The sequence below is a fragment of the Rhea pennata genome, chromosome 13 (genome assembly GCF_028389875.1).
Source record: "Rhea pennata isolate bPtePen1 chromosome 13, bPtePen1.pri, whole genome shotgun sequence".
Taxonomy (NCBI): domain Eukaryota; kingdom Metazoa; phylum Chordata; class Aves; order Rheiformes; family Rheidae; genus Rhea; species Rhea pennata.
The window spans coordinates 3,778,979-3,801,590 of NC_084675.1; the positions used below are offsets into that span (position 1 = coordinate 3,778,979).

The following is a 22,612-nucleotide window of genomic DNA, read 5'->3' on the forward strand; positions in this document are numbered from 1 at the left end:
CCAGAACACCAAAGGGACAACATCTCCTTCCTGGCTTTTTAAGCCAGAAGATCTTTGAAAACTGACCCAGTTCCAGAATCTACGCAGGTAGGAAGTAGTTGGCTTCATATCTATGACATCTCTGCCCACACCCTGATTGCAGGATGTTTTGCTTCCTGTTGCTTGCTCTGTTACTGCCGCTGGATAAAACTGCAGACACTAAGGTAGGTAAGGTAAGGGTGCATTTCAGGAATAAGGAAAAGAAACTACACACTCAAGCTTCGTATTTACTCATAAAGTGCTAGCAGTACTTAATGGGATGAAAGAAGAATGTATTGAAAAATCTCTTGGCTCCTGGCAGAGAAGTGTTTATTAACACTCCTTAGAACTTGATTAAAATTTTACAATAAAACTGTAGCTTAGATCTATAGATATTTTAGAGCCTTGGCCAAAGCAAATTTCTCCTAGAAGCTAAAAATATCCTTAACAGGATGGAGGTTGGGTGCCTGTGTTCCTACCTCCTACTGCATTCACCATTCTTCTAGCACTCTATAAATCAGTGTTTGCAAAACAGGCTAGGAGGAGGCTATTCTTCACTTCTGTGGAATTAAGTTCTTAGATAAAATCTCAGACCTATCAGGTGTATTAGCCTTCAGTAAGGAGCTGCTCTGTTCTTTGCTAATACTGAATTAAAGCCAGCAGCTTATCATTCATTACAGAAAAACCAGTGAGCCTGTGACCACCTGAATGGGTAACTTAATTCTTGCAATGTGTTCTAATCTCCAAAACAGCCCCTTGCCACTGCTTCCGCCCTTTCTATATTGCTGGCAAATACACTGATCTCTGTCACTTCCAATCTGCAGCAATAGCTTATTTGAATCCTTTTAAGAACTTGGTTGTTAGTCAAATACAGCTTCTTGTTTTAAAAAAAAATGCAAAAAAAAAAGGTGGGGGGCATTGAGCCACCCATGTTGTTCTAAGCAAGCAAACTTGTTTATGGAACAGTCTCCTGGCATAAATCTTGGGCTTTCTGCCACCTACTGTACTTGTTCCCACTGTTCCAGCCTCCCTTTTTTTCTTCTATGTTCGGAATCCTAATGCTTGCATAATGTTACAGTTTTATAGTCCATTCAATGATAAGAGAGTGGTTGTGATCGTAAGGTAGCTTTCCCATCATCCCAATTTCCAGAGGTGTGTGCCAAGCAGTTCCAGTCTTATCTCTGTTTTGCTCCTGGCAGCCTGTCTCTCTGCAATGCTGTCAGTTTTTGGTCACAGTCCAGACCTCTGATGTGGATGATTTTCCCCTAGCTAAGATCCTGACAACAAATTTGTCATTTATTTTCCCATAGAAACACCTTTTCCCTTTGCCAAGTGTAAAATGCACATCCCATAGGCTGAAGCGATGCAACAAGGTTTGCACTTGCCCATTGAGAAAAGCAGCTCTTGGCTGGCACGCAGCAGTGATGTGAGCACTGTGCACAGGTGAACCTGCACCAGGAAATCAGTGGCCAGTAGCCACCACTGGTAAGATGTAGCCAAGTACTATCACATAATCTTGTTCTCACGTATTGGAGGAGAATTGTTTAGAGCGGGTTGTCAAGCCATTGGTCAAATACAGAATAAGCTCTGAAAAGCAGAAAAACTTCTAAAATCATACTAGTAGAACAGCATGTTAGTTGCTAGAACTACGTGGGAAATACTATTTAGATAGTACTACAACTTAGTACCTGCACTGGGGATTAGATTTACACAATTATCCTGTCTTCTGGGGCATTTCAGTAATCTGAAAATTAAGCATGCCCTGGAGCCTTGGAGCACCTGAAGGCAGTAGGTTCAAAAACAGATAGCTTGCACATACTGTCCCTTCACTGAAAAAACCCAGTGCAGAAATGCCTTACTGGATCTGTGCCCTCTGAAGAAGGGTCTATGCAACAGTGATTTTCAATGTCTTAATTTCAATCCTTTTTTTTGGTTTGTTTTTCCAAGAAAAAAGCAGAACTGACAATAGCTTAGCTGATTTTAGCCCCTGTTTCTCCAAGTGCCACAGACTGTTGCTCATCTTTAACTGACTGAACACCTGATAAAAACTCAGAACTTCTTTGCTGTGCGTACATGAATGCAAAAATCTTTCAGTCTGGTCTACAGCTAATCTGTTTATCTTGCTCCATATTGAATTGCTTGTTTTCAGCTCCATGGCAAACTGAAACCACCAAATCCTGACAAATTTGTTCTGCTGCCAAGAACATGAGTAACTCAGCTGCTGGTACGCTATGTCAAATACTTCTTTGCTTCTGTGGTGCAGTAATACGGTGGGAAACACACATCCTCATTTAGTTGATCCAGTCAACTTCTGTGCTTGGCTACACTGCCTAGTATGAAGTTTGTCTTCTGTTGCTCATGCTCCATTCCATATGGTTCACTTATTTGCTTTTCTTGATCCTTTTTGTTTTGTCCAAATCGTTCTGCTTTTTCTTTTTGTGGGTACATCTGCATTTTATACTCATATTCCTTTCCTTAATGATTACAGAGCACTTTATAAGCAGCTAAGCCTAATTATAATTGTAATTATAACTGTAGATTTGTATGAAGATAGACACCCTCCCTGCAAATGCTCATCACAGGCAGTATAAATTAAGACATATTCCCTCCTTTACCTCCCCCCCGCCCCCAAATGGCTAATGCCACATGAAGAGACACTGTTTGGTGAAACTTCTATGTATCTGTAGTGCAATCAATGTGTGGGGCTGCCTGGAATATTCAGCTTTCTGTACCTAACATGAAGTGTGGGAGAGTAAGGTTGTTGACTTTTAGATCTTTGAATGCTAACTGCAGATTTAATTTCCAGAGTTACTTCATCTCAATCACCTGAGGCATAAGGGTGTTTCTGTGTGTGATCAGACAGATACCAGCTTGCTCACGTAGAGGCTGGCATGCCCTCTAGTGTATTATTTATGATTAAAACCCAGCTAGTTCCAAGAAGCACAGCTTCTTTCCAATCTTTTGGAAGGCTGTTCCTAGATCTACCAGAGATGTTCTTAAGCTGTCAGTGCAGAATATGTAATTTCCTTCAGTTAATCAATTTTATTCCCAGTGTTGCCTAGTTAAGTATACTGTGAACAAGTTGTGGTATCTGTAACCTTTGTTTGAAACTGCCCAAACAACTTTCCTTTATTTCTCGGAAAACCTGGAAAATTACCATTATCTCTTTCTACTGGAGCAGCTCAGAATAAGAACTCTTTTTTTTTTTTTTTTGCCCGAGTACAGTGGCTGCGCAGAAAGGTAGCAGAGTGCCTTGGAAATGAACCTAAAGCAGCACTTCACAAAGAGTGCTCACTTCAGATTTTTTTTCGGGTTCCATCCCTTCGTCTTTTCAAGTAGCTTAAAACGGACTCAGTCTCTGCAGTACACAGAGAAACTGGTTCAGGGAAACGCATCAGAATATGGACAAAAACTCACAGATCTCACAGTGGCAGCTTAAAGCTGTTTGCCAGCTGTTTTCCTTGCCTACCAGTGAAGGGGAGAGAAACTAGAACCAAACGATTAGCTTTGAACATGCAGTCTGGGACTGACCCGATGCTGAAACTGTGAAGTCTTGCAGGCCAGTCTCTATGCTTTCCCCTTGTACTAGCTTTAGTTAGGGGTTGAGACACCCATTCATTTTGGAAGCAACTGCCACACTTGTTTTTGCAGTTCCCATTTCTCAAGCCTTGTATGTTAGCATCACGGCTGAAGGCCGTTGCTACTATGAATTTGATAGTGTGAGAGCTCCCTAATCTGTTTCAGAATGAAGTCATGCAGCCAGCTCTGCTTTGAGCTTACTAGTTCTCTGCAGGAGGTGATTACAATGGACACCATGCTGCTAGCTATAGTCCTATACCACTCCAGCTGTGAGCAATTAGAACATGTCTGCAAATGGAGTGGTAGCGTACTCCAAACCAAAGCAAAACTATCCTAGCCCAAAAGAGGGAGGGGGGAGAAATGAAACACTTTTTCCCCCATGACCTGTTTTATGTGGCTTGGATGATCTGAAAATACACCTGTGTCATTTCATTCTGTCGGGTGCAAAAGTGAGTTTTAGGCAGTGATGTGTACACCAGGAATGAGCTTAGAGCACTTGTGTTCTGCAGTCCAGTTAGATGCCCTCCGTAAGAGTGCAGTCAGCACACGTTCTGCAACAGCACCGCTTAGTGGGCTGATGATACCTCAGAGGTGACGCTTTTGGCAATGTCCTATTTGCAATGAGTGTGGGTCAGTCAGGCATGCTAGCAGTACTGAAAGCAAGTATGAGGGGGATGCTATTGCACCAAGGCCACCGCCTTTCCTGTCGGCATTAGCTGCCTACTAGATACTGTTTACCACAGGAGCTGGGTACCTGCTACTTGGAAAAAACTGAGCATCCTATCTCCAATGACAGAAGCCATGACAGTCCCTGTCAGAGCCCAGGACAAAACCGGAATGCAAACAGAGGCTACATGGTTAGTAACCATCCCACTGCATGTGGATGACAAGCCAAAGAGGTGAGTCCCCATCTTCTAACTACCAGCCCAACTTCCTCTGTCTAACACCAGCGTTACAACCCTTTTGTATCTGAGGCACAGGATGCTCCAAGTACCCACGCAAGGACAGACAGGAGCAGGTCTCTTCTCTCACCTACTACTTAGTCTGTAAATTCTTTGGAGGAGGGGCTGTATTTGCCTCTGCCTGCATAGCATTTAGCATAACAAAGTCTTTCTCGTTGTTATGGTCCTACGCCCTTGTCAATGCAAGCAGCTTTATAAACTCACTTTCTTCCTTCCCAACTCTATAGTTTAGACAACTGGAAAAAATTCCTATTTCCCATGGCATCTCCTTTATTTCTGCCACTACAGAAGTCAATTCTGTCAAGCCCCCAAAATGTAATTTTGTAACAAAACTTACCACTAGCACAGTCTGAAATGTTTCAGTGACCCACTTTTTTTTTTCTTAAAAATCAATCATGAGCATGGGGCTACCCGCAGTTACATTTTTCACCTTGACAGATTAGAGGCTCACCCCGCCATTTCCATGAGAACAGTTGGAAAGCTGATACAGCAGCTGTCAAAATTGTATGGCAGCGACCCTCCCTCCAAGTTAAAGCAGTCAAGAATGCACGTTACAAGGGGGTCAGAAGGTGAGTGGATTTCTATTTGTATAGCTGATTAAAAAAAAAAAAAAAAGTCACTTGGACTGCACTCCGTAGGGTACAGGTCCTATACAGTATGATCGAGTTACCAACAGGTAAGTTCATGTGCTTAGATGAGCTCCCACTGAACTTTTGGGTAGGAACCTATCCAAAACCCAGTACTGCCATCACTATTATTTTCTGTGCGAGGATGGTCACGCTCTGCACCATCACTCATAATAGACAAAAGAAAAGTCCCAAAATCCTGTTCTGTTCGGATGCTTTTGCAGACGTGCCAAGCTACGATGATTGATGTATTTCACAAACTTCATAGTTTCTTTGTCTCTATAAACCAAGGCCAAGCAGTTGTTCTCTGGATTCACAGTCAACAGCTAGAAATAATTAAGGCAGGAAATTAGTTTTACAGAAATGGCCTTGCTATCATTGCTAGGAGGAAACAGAAAGAACAGACTTTCAAAAGCTAATCAGAACAAAAGTCTCGTATCAGAAAAATGAGCAATGTCACCATTTTCATATTAATACTCCTCAACCTGTAACATTTATTAGACCATAAGGTTCATCTGAAGAGATTTTGGACTAAGCAGTATTACTGCTCAGCAGCCTCACTATTATTCCTATTACTCATGACACTCGTGAAAAGCATTTCCCTGGAAAAGCGTGGCACCTGCTATAGCCTTGTGTCTTATGTGAGGCTTCTCAAAATACCCCCCAGGTTCAGGCTGCATTAGGTGCTGTTAGGGCCTGAGTCTTAAGCTTTGCAATAAACACTGGCCCTGCGAAGCTGAATCTAGAGCTATATCCACAACCTACAATTCAGGCAGGAAGCTCCAGAGTAGGCTGAAGGCTCTAGTGCAATACTGAACATCTTCAAGATTGTGTTAACATCAAAACAAAACCTCATCATGCGCCTTCCCCCTCCGCCACCAGCCAACTGTTTATCTAATTTATAACTAGGAATTAAGCTCCTTACCTCTTCATCTTCACCTTTAGCAATGTAAGATGTAAAACCACCATATTCTGGATCCCAGTCTTAAAAGAGAAGGGAAAGTTTTTTAGAAAATTCAGCACTGTCCAGGCTGTCCTACTGGAGATGCAGTATTTCTGACTAGCTCTCTGCAGGTCCTGGCTACCAGACTGTTAGCAGTTTACCTCCTGCCATGCTGCTTTTTTTATTTTTATTTATTTTTTTATTTATTTTTATTTTTATATTTTATTTAGTTGGAATAATTTTGAACTAAACATACTGGATTACCACAAACAGGCCATTTAAGACTGCATGGCTTCCTATTCCTGATATGTAGCGCAGCTTTGTCTTAGTAGACATGTAAAAGGCTTTGGGTATAATTATAGGCATGTTCCAGGTGGTTTAAACCATGCATTCTGGTCTCCACTGGTCCAGCAGTGTTGACCAAAGAAAGTGCTTATGTTTAGATTTGTTGTTTTCAACTGTACATAGCTAGCAATCAGCCTAAAACGCCTAGACATGCCTAGACTCTGTGAATTGGAGGCAGTGATAATTTTGATGAAGAAAGAGGCAAAACAGAGCACTTCCTTGAGCCCATACAGCCACCAAACCCTCCCACCCTTCCCAGAGCCATTGCTTAATGAGGAGTGGAAAGGTCTTGGAGACTGGCACCTTCCCTCTGCCCCAAGCGGACCTGCGATGCGCCACCTCCTGGTTCGAGCAGGAAAGGTTACGAGAAAGCAGCATCAAAGCTACCAAGAACTATAGACTCCAAGGCCAGAATCCCAAATCTTTTGTGTTAGGCACTACTGAAACAAGTTGTACTTATTCAGAAGTGAGGACCAGGATAAAATCTAAAGAGAAAAAGAAAAAATGCAGGGGAATGTTGGCTATTGCAGCACTGTGGAGAATTCAAAAATCCTTCCTTTATGCAAATCTTGTCAAGGGGAGCCTGACACCTTTCTCTTTTGTCTACTTACCTTCACAGCCACAGAAAAAGAGCAGGTCCAGGGCGTATTCTGTTGCTTGGGTGTCATGGACTAGAGTATAGTGCCCATGGGTCCAGTGCCTCAGCTCCCCTGCACACACAGGGACACCTGAACCTACGACAGAGAACAAACATCTCAACCAGGGAAAACAAGGAAGGTGCACTACAGCTAACTCCTGCTAAGCTCAAGGTAGGCAGGCGTCTGTTCCTGTACTGCCTCTTCACACCACAGGAAGTTGTATTTTGCTAGAGCCAGAAAAATATAAAGAGAAGAAAAAGTAAAATCATGGATCCTTTGTTAGCTTCTTTTTCTAGAGGTGACTCTAAATTATGTCCTTTGCACGATGGGTCGGAAGGGAGCCAAGATCTGCTCTTTGAGAGGTCCAAGCTGTGATGTGCTTTGGATCAAGCTAGTTCACTTTTTTTCTTTTTTTTTTTTTTTTTTTTTTTTCCCAGGCTGGTAGCAGATCCTCATGAGGATTTATAGTAGACCTTTGAACTTTGAAAGCCAGCAACCTATCTGCTCTGAAAGTGCACTGAAAGTACCAGATGCTTCCAGAGAATGATATGGCTCTGAAATTACTCTTCATGTGCTATCCCAGGCAAGTACTTTGGGGAAACCTTTTTTATGGCTACAGCTCAGCTTTCAATTTATGCAGCCCCAAACTATGCCCTCCTCATATGCAAATCAGTCACAGACATTCAAGGTATGAAAGAATTGGTTAACGGCAAATGAAGGTGGCAAAATGTCTGGCAGTGAAAAATCAGAAAAACAAAGCCTTTGAAGAAAGTCAGCATTAAGGGTGGGATTTTCAGTAGTGCTGTGTTCCTGATTACCTTTTCTTCCAGCATCCACTGACTTGACTGACTGAAAGATGAGTATTTCAAGAAATCTACCCTTAAACCTCAAAACCATTCTCGAACACCAATGCATGAATACAAAATTAATCTTTTATAGTAGTGATAAGTCATTGCTGACAACTAAGTGGTTATTTAGGATGGCAGCATTTTCTGAAGGGCCAGGTTTAAATCCTAGTTTTAGGTATCAGTTTGCTAATTCTAAAATCATCTTTTCTTTTAATCTGGTAATTTTATTCTACTTGCTTTGGTCTTTAGTATGAGAATTGTTTTATATGAAACAGGAGTATGCGGATGTAGAAACCACATAACTGTTGACAAAAGATTATTGGGTATCTAGATTAAAAAAAAAAAAAAGCGTTAACTCCTATAGAAGTCCCATGCCCCGAATCCTGCCCTTAAATCAGACTTTAGGTTGACAAGGTATGTTCAAAATACTGCTACAACATGGTAGCTTCAGGTTAGTCATTAGTCTAGTTAGTTAATCACTTAAGTGTTTTGTCGCTTTTTGGGGGTAACTAATTTGCCATGCTTTGAATCTCATGTTGGTGCTGGTGCCTGTGCAAGCTGGTTGCAGTACAAGGTGAAGTCCTAGTTGCAGGGAAAGTTACTGGAAGTTGTACTGCTCATATCCTTTAATGCCAGGATTTTGCTTAAGTGCTTTCAACACTGCTGCTGCCCTACCTACCGTTCTGTGTCTCGCCATCTTGCACTTCAGGGATGTTGTCAGGCTGGTCTTGTTGTTGGGCATTGCTGTCAGCCTGTTGTTCAGCCTCTTCCTGCTTGGGCTTGGGAGTGCTTTGTCCAGTAGTGTCTGCAGCTCTTCCTTCCCCAGCGTCTTCATCCTCATCAGAGGGAGCCAGGAAATGCAGCTTTAGGCCAGTGAAGTTGGAAAGCAGCAGAAACAAGGCCTCAGAGCGTAACAACTGCAGGAAGTTCTTCAGGAGGTCAGGAAGACTGTATTCCTCTGCTATCTTATATAATCTGAAAGATAGCTGAGGAATCAGCAACAGATAGCCAACAAGGATATCGCCATAGGCACAATACCAGTCAGCGCAGCCTTGTGGCTCTTCCCACTTGGCCTGATCAATAGGAGCAAGATGCTGTGAGTCAGCAGCTTGTTGCATCCCTACCTCTTATTGGATGGCCCCCGGCTACTCCACTGGATGTCCTCTTTCTCCAGAGCTTCACATAGTAGTTGAAATTTCTCTTTCTAGGAGAGAAAGATAGGGTAGAAGCTTTAACACTTAGCTCCCATGTCTCCCCCAGTGTGTTGGAAGTAGCCACCTTGTACTCTCAGATAAAGCATGGCTGTTTTCAGAAGAAAAACCATTTAAATAAAGAAAAATCATGATTTTTCTCATTTGTTTTGTGTATGTGTTGAGTATCCTGTGTGCTTCTAAGCCGTGAGGGCTTGAGGGACTGGGGAGGATACTCTGGTCATCTCAGTGCTTAGGAAGCAGGACATGAGTTTCCATCTTTCTGCTTTGCTTCTTGTAAGAAATAAGAATGTTGAAGCAAAGTCTGTGATTCATGATGCGTCCCTATGCAGAGTGTAAGCCACAGGCTGTACGATTTGTTGGGTACCTGCAACAATTTGCAGGCAGCCAGCAGGTGCTCCATTCCTTTAGGAAGTGAAATCAGAAGGTGTTTTAGTCGACAGCTGTATGCACAAGACCCTTCCCAGTCTACATGACGCGGCACATACCAGCCCTGTGACCTCTTCTGGTAGTCTGCATCAGATTGAACCACTGGGCTCACCTTAAGAAAATCCTTCAGGAGAATTTCTGATCGTTCCTCAAATTCTTCCTGGATTTGAGCTTGGGAGTCCATGTCCAGATAAACCAGATTGATCCACTCATACAAGATTTCATGCTGGGAAGGAAAGGGGTGTGAATGCTGGATTTGCAAATGTAAAAAGGATTCCTCTCTTCTTCCTCACCCAACTTGGCCCAAAGGCCAGTTCCTCCCCTTACCCACCTTTTGTTTCTTTTTTAATTGTTAAGAGTGTTTGCTGCATTTTCTGCACTATTACAAGTACATATAAGTGAAAAGAGAATCACTGAATAAGTTAGGTTGGAAAGCATCTAGCCCAACTGCACCTTGAAGGATGAAAATCACACAGTCTCTGGAATTTCACATGTTGCAACTTGTCCCTCCTGCCTCATGTCCTACCACTGTGCATCTCCAAGGGTCTGGCTCCAACTTTGCTATACGCTCCCATTAGGTAGTTGAAGACAGCAACTTTCAGCCTTCTCTTCTTAAAGCTGAACAAACACAGTTCTCATAGCTAGCTTGGCTTGTGCTACAAAGTGAAGGCTAAAATCCTCTGTGGTCTTTATTGATTACTTCTAAGAAGAGTTTGCATTTAGCCAGTAGCTTTCATCCTGGGTCCCCAAACCATTTATAACATCCAGGAAAGTAACTAGATACAAATTTGTGGACAGGAAATGAAAAGGAAAATGGAACAAGTTTAAGATTAGAGTGTCCTAGAGCATGAATGTGTGCCAAGTAAATATTCCAGGGACATGAAAATGCAAGTACGCAGATCTAGGCTTCCTACTCACGTCGTAAGGGATGTGTGGGCTCCTTGACAAAGGGGCTTCAATGTAGCGTGGAGGTCTGTCTATTGATGGGCCATGAAACCAGCCGCTCACTGACAAGCGGCACTTCTCCTCAGACAGAACTTCTGACACCTGGAACAAAGTGGAAGGGCGTACTACTGTTTAGACTACATAACATGTAAGGACCAGCTGTAACAGGCACCATGCAGACTCTGGAGAGCCTACTGCATAAAGAGAACGCTCAGACAAGGCCTAGAAGTAGGTGCATTATTCTTGGTTTGGGGAGCGGTGGCTAAAGCAGAGTTTGATTTGCTCAAGCAAATTGTGCTAATGCACAGGATTAAGTTTAAGTCAGTAGGAGGCAGTCAAAAGTCCAAGTGGAAGATGAATTTATAGGACAAGAGTAAATCACTAACTGCAAACAACCAGGGCATTGACTAAATAGTTGTTTCTGTTAATTAATTACAAGACATAAATAACAGAAAAGTCTAGCTGCAAACATGCCTGACCTATATCACTACACTCACTGTTCTTCTTCCTCTCCAGCCTCCTGCTCTTTGACACTATTTGTTACAGTCTGTGGCATTCTCAAGTAAGCAGGAGTTTCAGGTTTCAGCCAGGTGGAACTATGAAGCAGTTCCACAGATTACACTCATGCTTTTTCCAATCATCTTCCTGCTATGCCCCACAAAATGCTACCAAACCACATCAGCACATCTGCTGTAGGGTATTGCACCACATCTATGTTACAAAGCTGGTACAGCCACATAGTCCACATAGTCCCACATAGTCCCCTAGTGGCAAGGTGACATACTGGGGAGCATTTCTGTCAGCAAAGTCATGGTATCTGCTTGAAAAACATGAGCTAGTCCAACAAAAGCCTTCTTCTGTCACTACAGCCAAATCCACAGCAACGGTTTGCCAGTATAGTGACAGAAGGCAGGGATGAGAATTTCTTTCCCTAAGATGATGAAGCTAGATTGCCAGAATGTTGTAGTTCAGAGTTGCCTTGTCAGTTCTACTCTTCCTTAAAGTCATCAGCCTTTAACACAAATGTCTGTTCTTATGACCTGCATTTCTCCCTTTCTCTTCTACCCTCCCCATCAAGACTGTAATAACATACAGAATGAATCACCACAACAGTGAGAATTTAGAAATGAACAAAATGCAGGTCCTTGCCTGGTGGAAGGAGACTGGAGACACTTCAAAGAAAGCCAGTGTATTCCACGAAGGCACTAATGACTTGACAATTTGCTGTGGCTGAAAGTGTTCTGAAGAGGAAGAAAACATGCTCTAGTTAAGATCTGTCTTAGTGTTCACTAGCAACTGTCATTCCTCTCTGATTTTATGACACCGTGACTGGTCAGACATCTGGCTGTAAAGGGATGTTATCTCCCTCACTAAGAAGCTCCCAGCACTGTTACTGGCATCATTTTTATCCTGCCTCCACTTCTATGCCTTGCAAAAAAAAAAAAAAAAAAAAAAAAAAAAAAGAGAGAGAGAGAGAGAGATGGCTTAAAAAGAAGATTCCCCTCTTTATTAGCTTCTCCTTTTCCTCAGCTGTCATGCATTAGCATAGTCTGGAAAGACTGCTACAGCCCATCTCTTTCTAAGGTGCAAATTTTACCAATACGTCAGCTTCCCTGGACTGAGAAGAAGTCTTCCTTGTACCATCTAAAGAGAAAGTTGCTGCAAAGAGCATATAAACGTCATCTTTTTCAGTCATCAGATGTTGCAGAGCTCTCACCATCTGTGCTATACAAGTCCAGCGTTCCTCCATCGCTCTTCTCCCATGGTGGCACGAGGTATAGGATGAAGGCAATTCTCCGACCTTCTAGCTCATCATCGTGGCACAGCAGGACATCTGCAATTACACAAATTTTACTACAGTAGTGCCTTTCTATCAGGTGCATGACTGTCTGATTTATTTCAGTGGCTGCTTCCTGGTTTTGCCCCCTGCAAGGACATAACAGGAAAAAAACATGCCAGATGTTACAGCTGTAACCCATTCCTGGGCTCACTACAATGACATTTTTAACATCAGGTTTTGCAAGCTAAACTGTAGCATGTAAAACCTGAACACACAACCCTTTACATGGAAGCATGCGTTGAGGGAGTTGGACTGCAAAGGCTGGCTGAACGTCTCCAAAAAGGTGGGGGGCTTGCAACAACACTGGGCCCAGGTAAAGCTATCTGCAGCATGACTACAGCAATCATTTTTCCATAACTTGGACTCTGTTTCTTGTTTGAGACTCTGATCTGCTGGACAATAGCTTCTAGGACCTCCCAGGCCTGGGAAAGGGTGGTGGTGAGCTTTGTAATCTGGTCTTCCACAGAAATCTAGTTTCTTGAACACCCAGGGAAGCTCTGGGGAAGGGCTGCCTACTGACTGACCGGTGTATTCGTATTTAGCGCAGGACAGGTCGATGGTTGGCTCCAGGTCGATCTGGGTCACAGCAGAAAGCCACGCTCGGAGTTCTTCAGACAGCGCGTGCCTGCGAAGACAAGCACGAGGCGGTCGTCCCCCGAGCTGCAAAGCACGTCGCCAAGGGCGCGACGCGTGCAGCTACTGCCGTTATTGCCTCTCCTCCCCCTATTTAAACAGCTGGAGCTACTACTCCTGCCAGGGGCACCGTATTGCTGAAACGCCCGACGGCAGCCGGCCGCGAAAGGCCCCGCGCTCGGGGGGCGGCTCGCAGGAACCGAGCAGCGAGGGCCAAACGCGCGGTGCAGGAGGGGCAGCACGAGACCTCCCCGGCCCGGGCGGGAGGGGCGCCGCACCTCAGCGCGGCGACGTGGGGCTCCGGCCTCCCGCGCAGCTCCTCGGACTGCCGCGGCCCATGCAAGACAAGAAGGGACGGGGGTCAGCGGCGGGGCGGCGCGGGCGGCGGCGGGGCGCGGGCGGCGGGGCGCGGGCGGCGCGGCGGGGCCCACCTGCCGCAGCGAGAGCAGGTCGTTGCGCCGCCCGCGGAAGCCGAGGCCCAGCAGCTCGTCGCGCAGCGCCGCCGCGAAGGCCGGGCCCGCCAGGAAGCCGGGGATCAGGCCGTGCCGGAACGGGGCCGGCTCCAGCGCCGCCGCCTCTGCGAACAAGGAGCCGCCGGTGAGCGCGGCGCCCGCGCCCGCCGCCGCCGCGCTGCACCGCGCCCTACCGCGCCCTACCGTGGCGCAGCGGCTCCCCGCGGCGCCAGGCCGCCGCCGCCCGCGCCCGCAGCGCCGCGTCGCCCAGGGCGGCGCTCAGCTCGGCGCGCGGCCCCCGCTTCTCCCGCTTCTTCGCCGGCGGCAGCGCCGCCGCCGCCGCCGCCTGTCGCTTGCCGCTCATGGCCCCGCGCCGCCGCCGGACTACAGCTCCCAGGCACCCCCGCGCCGCTCGCCCGCGCCAATCGGGCCGCGCGGGGGCGGGGCGGCAGCCCGCAGGCCAATGAGGAAGGGGGGAGGGCGGAGCGCGGCCCCCAAAAGCCAGTGAGACCGGCGCCGCTTGCTGTGGCTGGTAAGTCGCTTCCGAGGGGATAGCAGAGTGTCTCTGCTCTATGGTCGGCGCTGCCGGAAGTGGCGGTGGGCGGTTCCGGCGAGGCGGAGGGTGTGTGCGGCCCGGCGGGGAGGTTAATGGCGGACGCGGTTCCCGCCGCCGAGCAGTGACCCGCGCCCTCGCCGCCTCCCGCCGCGCGCGCTCCGGCCCGGCCCGGCGCCACCATGTCCGTGGTGCCGCCCAACCGCTCGCAGACCGGCTGGCCCCGCGGGGTGAACCAGTTCGGGAACAAGTACATCCAGCAGACGAAGCCGCTCACGCTGGAGAGGACCATCAACCTGTGAGCGCCGCCGCCGCCCGGGCGCCGCTCGGCGCGGCCGGGCCTCTGGGGCCGCCCCGGGCTCCGACGGCTTCTCCTTTCCCTCCCCATCCCTATCCCTGTGCGTGCCCGGTGCCCGGCTCCTGAGCAGCGGCGGGGCCGCCCGGGGGAGGCGGCGCAGAGCGGGAGCCGGGCCCGGCTGGGCCCGCCGCGCCCTCACCTCCCCTCCCCTCCCCTCCCCGGGGGCTCGGCGAAGCTGCCGGCTCGCAGGCTTAAAGCGCGCAGGAAGCACCTGCTTTTTGCACAGCCGTGCTGTGGTGCTGCAGAGCTCCGTGCCCTGGGAGCCTGTGGATACTGAAAGCTTGCCTGGGGTCGGGGGACTATGAAACACCTTTATGAAGTTGGTCTGAGAATCGTGAAGTACATATAAAAAGAAAAAAATCTGTCTTGGGAAGTGTGCAAGCAGCAAATAACAAAGCTGGGGAGTATTGCAGGTGGTACATGTATGTCTATATAACCTTGCATAGGCACCTGCCTTCAGCCACATGCAGAAAAACAGACTGTTGGCCCAGGGAGCCTTTGGGCTTACTCAATGTAGTCAATGTTTAGGTATGCCAGGTGTCTGACTGTGCTGCACAGGTGTCTTAACTTAGATCCAAAGTGTTTGCTACCCCATGAAGCACGGGGTGCCTATTGTAGATACAAGCTATGTGCTGAAAGCATTTGCTTTCTTTGCATGAGAAGTCATATACTCTATTCTACAGTAAGTTCTGATGTATTTATTTGGTAAGTGTGTTTGTCAAGCTGCAAAGCCATCAGATGTTAACCATGGCAGTAAATACTCAATTTTAGCTATTAATCAGAGATGGATATTCTGTTTGGTATATATGAGCTTATTCACACTTAGAAAGAGCTGATCTTCTTGTGGGAGTTCAAACATCAACTTCAGAAACTGGGGCACTTTTTATAGTGCTCCTTTCCAGGAGGAAAAAAAACGTTACCAGCCCAAATTGTTTTTTCCCTATTATAAGCCAAGGATTTTGAGGTACCAGTGGCTATCAGTATGATCATACTTTCTAGGGGGAAAAAAAGTGAGAATACGTACTTTGAAGAATGAAATAGAAATTAATGGAAAAAGAAATTGGGACAGTTACAAGCTATAAGTGGAAAAAGTGGAGGGGGGAATGCTTGCTAATAAAAATCATTAATGAGTAAACACAACTAGTTTCCTAATTGATACCGTTATTAACAAACATTCTGCTTCCCCCCTCCCCCTTTTCCCTTACAGTTTAGAAATGAATCTGTTTTGTGATTTCTCCATTCTGAAGAATGAAAGAAACTTGGGGGAGGGGGAGAGGGAAGTGTAAGTTTGACATGATTTTGAAGACCAAGTGCTGGGGGGGGGGGAAATACACGAGGAGACTCATTTCAAAGTAAAAATTCCACATAAAATCAGCCATTAACTTGGTTAATGAAGTTGCTGTATGCCACAAGTTAATAAAACCGTATTGATACATGTTACTATTCTGTTGCCCTGAGCCCATTTTCCTCACCCTTTTTACCTTAACTTGATGTCTTCCTAGCAACCTTCCTCCTTCCAGGCCTCCTGTTATCAGACTTCTGTGTTACTTTTAGTTGGACAAAAAACTGGAGTCTTGCAAAGCACAGAGGATGAACAGGAGAAAATACTGTACAAATTGTTTTTCCGGTTTTGTCTACTCATTTTTTTTCCCATGGAGAAATCTTGAGGTTTCCACTGCATGATCGCTAGGGAGTCCAAAGGTCCAACATCTAGCCCAGTGAAGTGATCTGCTGAAACTATTGTTCTTAATCCAGGCACCTGGCCGTGCACTTACCACACCTGTCCTCTGTGACCCAGCTGTCTGATTCCCCCCTTCAAAACAGACATACCTCTAACAGTTTAGTTGTCAGGCTCTTGATTCCCGCAGAAAAAAAACTGCACTGTGCAACTTTGTTCTCTCACAGCAGAGCTGCTCTGCTGTCTTGCCCTCCCAGTTCTCAGTGCCTCAACTGCCTTCTCCTCTGCAGTGTGGAGGACAAATAGAGTGGCTGTTAAATAGCAGATGCTGCTGGTTCTTCTGCAGTTCTTTGCAGTCTTCTTTTGAATCAACACTGCAACAGCCTGTCAGTCAGCATGACTTTCTGCACTTCTGTATCACAGTGCAGATCTGTGTTATAAGCCCCATAACTTGAAGACAAGAACTTCTAGTCCAATTTCTGTGAATCAGCTGCTGTTCATGTGAATACAGATAATTCTGCCTCTGGATGAGTGCTGTGTCATAATAGCGTATGTGATTTTTTTAACTCTAGATTTCTTACCATGTAGTAACCTTTTTTTCTTGTAGGTATCCTCTTACAAACTATACCTTTGGTACAAAGGAACCCCTTTATGAGAAGGACAGTTCAGTGGCAGCTCGGTTTCAACGCATGAGGGAAGAATTTGACAAGATTGGCATGAGGCGGACAGTGGAAGGGGTTCTGATTGTGCATGAGCACAGGCTACCCCACGTATTGTTGCTGCAGCTGGGTACAACTTTTTTCAAGCTGTAAGTGTCTACTTCTTGAACGTAACCTTTTAGCGTAATACAAAGGTCATAAAGCACTAAATGCGTAGGTTAGAGGTTAAAGTGTGACTTGCTCTGTTAGGTCTCAAATGTCTGATTCATTTGCTACAAAGGCTTAGTTGGGAAAAATATTCTGAATGGTAAGGTTTTCTTGTAAAAATTTTTTTTGACTGTTGACACTGCTCATGCAGCAAAGTGACTTAGCTTTGAACCAACTGGGAGTTTTTAGTTACGATGCGTCAGCATCATAAGTTCCTATTTAAAACTTGTTATCAGTAATTAGTGTTTTACTCCCTGCATTGTGAAAGCTGTATTATGTTTAACTATATTTGTGCTACAGGCACAAAAATGGTGAAGTGAAACTCAAGGCAGGAACCTGGGGTAAACACAGAGTGATAGCTGTTTGCCAGCTACGAGGTGAACTGGATACAATTAAAAAGGTAGACATCAGAATGAGGAAAATTGCTTCGGTTCATCTAATGTTTGTCACTGCTGGAATGAAATTTTCAGAGTTGGATCATATGTTTGCAGTGAAGGTGGTGCTTGTTTTGGTTTTCCTGTTAGCTGTATGGATTTGAGTTGTCCCAGATTATCCTGCTTGTGTTCTGTCTTATTTTTAACACGTTTGTTCTCAAGTGTGTGTTTGTGGGGAATCTAGTTTTGTATCCGGTTTCTTTTTCGACATCTTTCTTCTTCAGAGAGTGGAGAGGGAGCAAAAATAGACTGGAGCCTAAAAGTTTTTCAAAATTCTGCATTGAGGAACCCGTCTAGTTTTTTTCGTTAATCTTGTGTTAAATGATTCCACAAAAAAAGTCTTATTTTCTGCTTTAATGAGTGTTATTCTTGAGATTAGGACAGGTACAGTTGTTATCTACAGCTCTTTCTTCAGGTCTTTTCTGGGGCTTTTCTGTTAATGTTAAAACTTTTAAGCAGCCTGGTTATTATCATGTATATAGCACTTTCAGATACTTTTCTAGAAGGACATGCAGTAGCCATTTCAGTCACAGTTTTGGTGAATGCTATGTTACTCTGTCCTCAAATTTAGCGAAATGAGATTTGGAACTTGAGGCTCGAGGGACCTGAATGAATTTGTAACTCCCTACCTGGATGCACATCCAAACTTACCTGTCAGTGTCTGTAAATACAATAAAGTATAACTTTAGCTTTCATCACTGCTTATCATCAATAATTATCTTTGACTATTTTAACAGACCTGGTGGTGAACTCAATCCAGGGGAAGATGAGGTAGAAGGGCTTAAACGCTTAATGACAGAGGTCAGTTTTCTTATGTTGCTATACTAGCATGTCACAGAATGCTGAGTTATTCTAGAGTTAATAGAATAAGCCAAAGCATTAAAATAGTTGCCTTACCTTTTCTGTCATTTTGATGTTTTTGTGATTGTTTATGGAGATACTGCTGCTGTCAGGTAATGAAGCATTGCACTTCATTCTTCCTGATAATCTCGTGGCACTCAATTCAACTGAATATAACACAAAATTTGAAATGCTTTTTAAAGCGTCCTTGTTCTGCGTCACTTTATACAGAAGTAACCTAACATTCTAATAAAAACTTTTCCATCCTGGCTCTGAACTACATCAGACCCTTACTACAGCATCTCTTTGTGCTTCCAGTATGTGTGTTCTAAGAATATGGCATGAGGTGTTCAAGTTTTGACTAAGTGCATTTTTGCTAGATACTGGGGCGCCAAGATGGTGTTCAGCAAGACTGGGTAATTGATGACTGCATTGGTAACTGGTGGAGACCAAACTTTGAACCTCCACAGGTGAGTGCTCAGGTCTGCATTTGTGTTCTTCAGAATCGAATACTGATTGTTCTTACAGAAGCCTTCAACTTGCCAGTTGGGCTCCTTGAGGACCTGCTGCATGAGCAGGTAGTCCTGCTCAGTTTCACCTGTCTCCTCCTTTCTTCTGGCTGAGGAGGAAGGATCCAACTTAAAAACGTTTTCTTTTGGGAAACCCTTTTACCCTCCTTGTGCCTCTTCCAGGAGACAAGTAATCACTAGATGTAGCAGCTTCCTGTCTTGCGCTGAGCTAGACACACCATTTAAACTCCTGTTTTAGTTGCGATGGAAACCAATATATCTGAAACGGATGCTGTATAAACAAAATCTCTTTGCCTGATCTCTAAATGCTTTAATATTGAAAGTACTTGCTCAACTTGCTGCCATGCATTTCTGTCTTGTTGGGTTGTTTTAACTGGTTATGAGAACTAATATCTCTTTAGATCCTGTAAGCAGTCAAGGCAACAGCGTTCTTTTCTGAGTATATTCTTATAAAAGTGTGTTGCATTATCTTATACCATGAAAGAACAGTATATGACATGCCGAAAGCTTCCACAGTGCTCTCCTGGATCTCTTAATTATGCAGCAGCACTTAAGATTGCACAATATTTTCAAAGATCTGTACAAGTAAATTTGTTGCTTTTTCTTCCAGTATCCCTATATTCCAGCTCATATTACAAAACCAAAAGAGCACAAAAAACTTTTCTTAGTCCAGCTTCAAGAAAAGGGTAAGTGTTTGCAACAGAAGATTACCTTTATAAGACTCTATAAATACTTCCATTTCATGCAAGGAAATGTAGTGGCAAGATTCATTTTTTTTAATGAATCTTATAATGAATTTAGTTTGCAGTTCTTTAATGATCGAGCATAACTAGAAACAATTGCAAAAAGCTGTCAATTTTGAAGGTACATGAACTTTTGGAATGCAAGTTTCTAGTATATTCTGATTCTTGCTCCTGTGTCGGTGTATGCACAGCACATGACCCCCACGTCCAGCTATAAATAAAATCCACTCTAATACTGCAGTGCTATATGCAGTGATCTTATCTTTGAATGGGGATGGGGAGTGATACCTTGGCTGAATGCTTGGTTGTCTATCATATAATATCAATCAACTTGTATCTATTCTTAGCTTTGTTTGCAGTCCCCAAAAATTATAAGCTGGTAGCTGCACCATTGTTTGAACTCTATGACAACGCACCAGGATATGGACCCATAATTTCCAGCCTTCCTCAACTTCTGAGCAGGTATATTATGATTTACTTGTATTATAGTTCCTGAGAGCTTTGACACCAGAGCGAGGTGAGGCAGTACAGAAACAAGATGATGATTGTCACTGCCCTGAAGAGCTTAGACATGATGGATGTATAAAAATGTGAGGTAGAACAGCTGAAGAACATAAGGAATGAATAAATGGAGTTGACAGTTTAGAGATATTGGTTTCAACTTAGTAGCACCAAGATCTTACCTGGCAGTTGAATGAAAGGAAAATCTGAAAGATGGTGAAGTTGAAGCTGAGCATGTGCTAAGAAATTTCTTGAGAGAGTATTGGGAATAAAATAGTGTGAGAATAAGAAAAAGTGTGAGAATAAAAACAGACTCATGTTTGAAGCACTGAATTAGGCATTCATGCTATCACAGCTTTCTGTGATTATTTTTTTTCCCCCAGACTTTGTGTAGTTGAAGTGCATTTATAACGCAGATACCTATAGGGACAGCTGTAGTCTGTCTTTCTCCCAGCAAGCACGTTTTTCTGCTTTCTTGCCTGAAAATGGCTTGTACCTCAGGTCTCTAGAGCTAACTAATCTTACTTATTTCTGTTACTTCAGCAAATGTTCAGGACTACCAGGCATGTACAGCTTGCCAGCTGTTAGTCAGGGGAAGTAGTTACGTCACCCACATACTTTGGTGGGAAAATCTCCATTAGAAGAATGTTGGAATTGGTGTTGCCCATAACAAGCTTATATCATGCTCCATATAAAGACAGCAGAAACTTTCTCATGAGTACTAGCAAAACACTGGCCAGCGTGATACCTCTGCAACACGCACGTTGAAAGGAAGGGCATCTGGAAGTCGAGATGGATGCTTGCTTTCACAGTACTGCTCATCATGGATGCCTTTACAGTGCTCTTCTGTCTGCTGTGAAACTTAGTTTACGAGAATAGCTCTTCTGTTGAGTATGTCCATCTGTTACTCCTGGAGTGTTTAAGGTTGGCTCTGATGGCAGAAATGCTGTGAAAGAGTTGCTTGTAAGGTACAGAGCTTGGGATTTTCATGTTTATGAAGCTTGCTAAAAGTGGCAGGAAGAACTAACAATATTTTGTCTCCTGAGAGGCTGATGTGCAATGCTAGCCTAATTCCAGATAATGCTTCCTGGTCATACCAAAGCTATCCTATTAAGTTTCTTTTTTTGCTCTGTCAAAGGGAGGCTTATGAAGAATGGAAACAAAATGTTTGCTGATTAATTGAAAATACTTTTTAAATGAAATGAGTTACATCTCTCACTTGGTATAATCCTTTTAATTTTAGGTTCAACTTTATTTACAACTGAATTCCCATACACCTGAAGAGTGTGATAGAAGAAGCCGTCTCTGTGAGCACAGCTTTAAAAATGTAGAGAAAAAAATACGTGTGACGCAAGAATTTTTTTTATGTCGTTCTTTACCTGAAGGCCACTAAACTTTCTATTGTATGAATAGAGAAGTGAATCTCAACTGTTTAGATAGTGGGATCGCAATGTGATATCAGTGTTTTAATCACTTTTCATTGTAATACTCACCAAATTTTTTTTGTACAACATTAAACAAAATGGATCGGATTCTGTTTGCTTTTTTTTTTTTTTAATCTCCTAGTTTTTAGGAACATACTTTAAACATAGTAACTTTCTGTTGGGAAAACACAAGATCTTGGAAGCGGGAGGAGGACCTAGCCTGGTCTGAGAGCGTGCAGGCGCCCCGCTCCGCATCCCTGAGTAGAGGATTAGCCTGAGACGGTGTAGGTAGGGGCGATGTAATTCTGGGCATCTTTGTTAGGAGTTAGGGAAGGGAACGGCTGCTCGGAGCGGGGCAGATGGAGAGGCAAGCGTGCCTGTTGTCCAGAGCTCGCCCGAACTGGCCTGGAAAGGTCTGTTTGTACCGGGCTTCAAGGAGGCCGCGAGCGGCTCCTCTCCGCGCCGGCTGCCGCGGGGAACGCGCGCCGGGAGCTCCGCCGGCTGCTCCCAGCTGCGGGGGTAGAAAAGGGAGTCGGAGGAAAACGCTGCGGGGCCGGGAGGGTGCGGGCGTCGCGGCGGCCTGCTCGGGCCCCCCGGTTCGGGGTGTGTGTGTGGGGGGGGTGGGGGGGGCGGCGAGCCTCGCGGGGCGGGGCCGGGGCCGGGCCGGGGCGGGGCGGGCCGGGGCGGGGGCGGCCCGCGGCGGCGGCGGGGCGGGGCGGGGCGGGCGCTAGGCCGCAGGAGGCGGCGGGCCGCGGCCGGGCCGGGCCGCGCAGCGCAGCGCAGGGGCCCGCGATGCCGCTGCTGTTCCTGGAGCGCTTCCCCTGGCCCAGCCTGCGCACGTACACGGCGCTGAGCGCCCTGGCGCTGCTCGGCAGCGGCCTCAGCGCCTACCGCGCCCTCAGCGCGGGCCCCGGCGGCGCCGAGGCGGACGGCGGCGCGGCGGCGGCCCTGGAGCGAGCGGAGCCGCCGCGCCGCGCCGCGGCCCTGGCCCTCGACGTCGCCTACTACCTGCTCTCCGACAGCCTCTGCGTCTGGGTGAGGCGCGGGCGGCGGCGGCCGGGGTCGCTGCCCGGCGGGCGGGCGGGCGGGCGGGGCGGAGGCCGGCGCGGCCGGGCCCGGCCGGAGCGGGGCGGGCGGCGGCGGGGCCCGCGCTGCGGCGGCCCTCGCGGCGCCGCCGGGCCCGGGGGGCCGTTAAGCCGCTCCCGCTGCGGGGACG

General features: G+C 45.9%; 3 protein-coding genes across 3 annotated transcripts in view; 2 read left to right on the forward strand and 1 right to left on the reverse strand.

Annotated features, from left to right (window-relative positions):
• Positions 1–4,811: 4,811 nt before the first annotated feature.
• Positions 4,812–13,891, reverse strand: OGFOD1 (2-oxoglutarate and iron dependent oxygenase domain containing 1). The gene is made up of 13 exons (XM_062586107.1): positions 13,674–13,891; positions 13,449–13,594; positions 13,296–13,342; positions 12,909–13,009; positions 12,262–12,378; positions 11,694–11,785; positions 10,518–10,646; positions 9,712–9,825; positions 9,084–9,163; positions 8,639–8,934; positions 7,085–7,207; positions 6,111–6,169; positions 4,812–5,511 (listed from the first exon to the last, which is right to left on the reverse strand). Exons 1-13 carry the CDS (start codon positions 13,831–13,833, stop codon positions 5,350–5,352), a joined length of 1,626 nt encoding a protein of 541 aa, XP_062442091.1. The 5' UTR covers positions 13,834–13,891; the 3' UTR covers positions 4,812–5,349.
• Positions 13,892–14,067: 176 nt separating this feature from the next.
• NUDT21 (nudix hydrolase 21) lies at positions 14,068–21,504 on the forward strand. The gene is made up of 7 exons (XM_062586711.1): positions 14,068–14,320; positions 16,666–16,866; positions 18,096–18,159; positions 18,579–18,668; positions 19,339–19,414; positions 19,819–19,933; positions 21,216–21,504. Exons 1-7 carry the CDS (start codon positions 14,205–14,207, stop codon positions 21,235–21,237), a joined length of 684 nt encoding a protein of 227 aa, XP_062442695.1. The 5' UTR covers positions 14,068–14,204; the 3' UTR covers positions 21,238–21,504.
• A 661-nt stretch (positions 21,505–22,165) lies between these two features.
• AMFR (autocrine motility factor receptor) overlaps positions 22,166–22,612 on the forward strand; it is a 30,036-nt gene continuing 29,589 nt past the window's right edge. The window contains exon 1 of the mRNA XM_062586818.1: positions 22,166–22,431. Coding sequence (XP_062442802.1) covers positions 22,189–22,431 — 243 coding nt within the window. The 5' untranslated portion in view covers positions 22,166–22,188. The remainder of the gene's footprint in view (positions 22,432–22,612) is intronic.

Coding starts and splice junctions, on each gene's coding strand:
- OGFOD1 (XM_062586107.1), bottom strand. CDS start 13,833: ATGAGCGGCAAGCGACAGGCGGCGGCGGCGGCGGCGCTGCCGCCGGCG. Junction 12,379..12,908: donor CGCTAAATACGAATACACCG/GTCAGTCAGTAG, acceptor GTGTAATTGCAG/ATGTCCTGCTGTGCCACGAT. Junction 11,786..12,261: donor GGACTTGTATAGCACAGATG/GTGAGAGCTCTG, acceptor CTTCCTCTTCAG/AACACTTTCAGCCACAGCAA.
- NUDT21 (XM_062586711.1), top strand. CDS start 14,205: ATGTCCGTGGTGCCGCCCAACCGCTCGCAGACCGGCTGGCCCCGCGGG. Junction 18,160..18,578: donor TTAAACGCTTAATGACAGAG/GTCAGTTTTCTT, acceptor CATTTTTGCTAG/ATACTGGGGCGCCAAGATGG. Junction 18,669..19,338: donor CAAACTTTGAACCTCCACAG/GTGAGTGCTCAG, acceptor TTTTTCTTCCAG/TATCCCTATATTCCAGCTCA.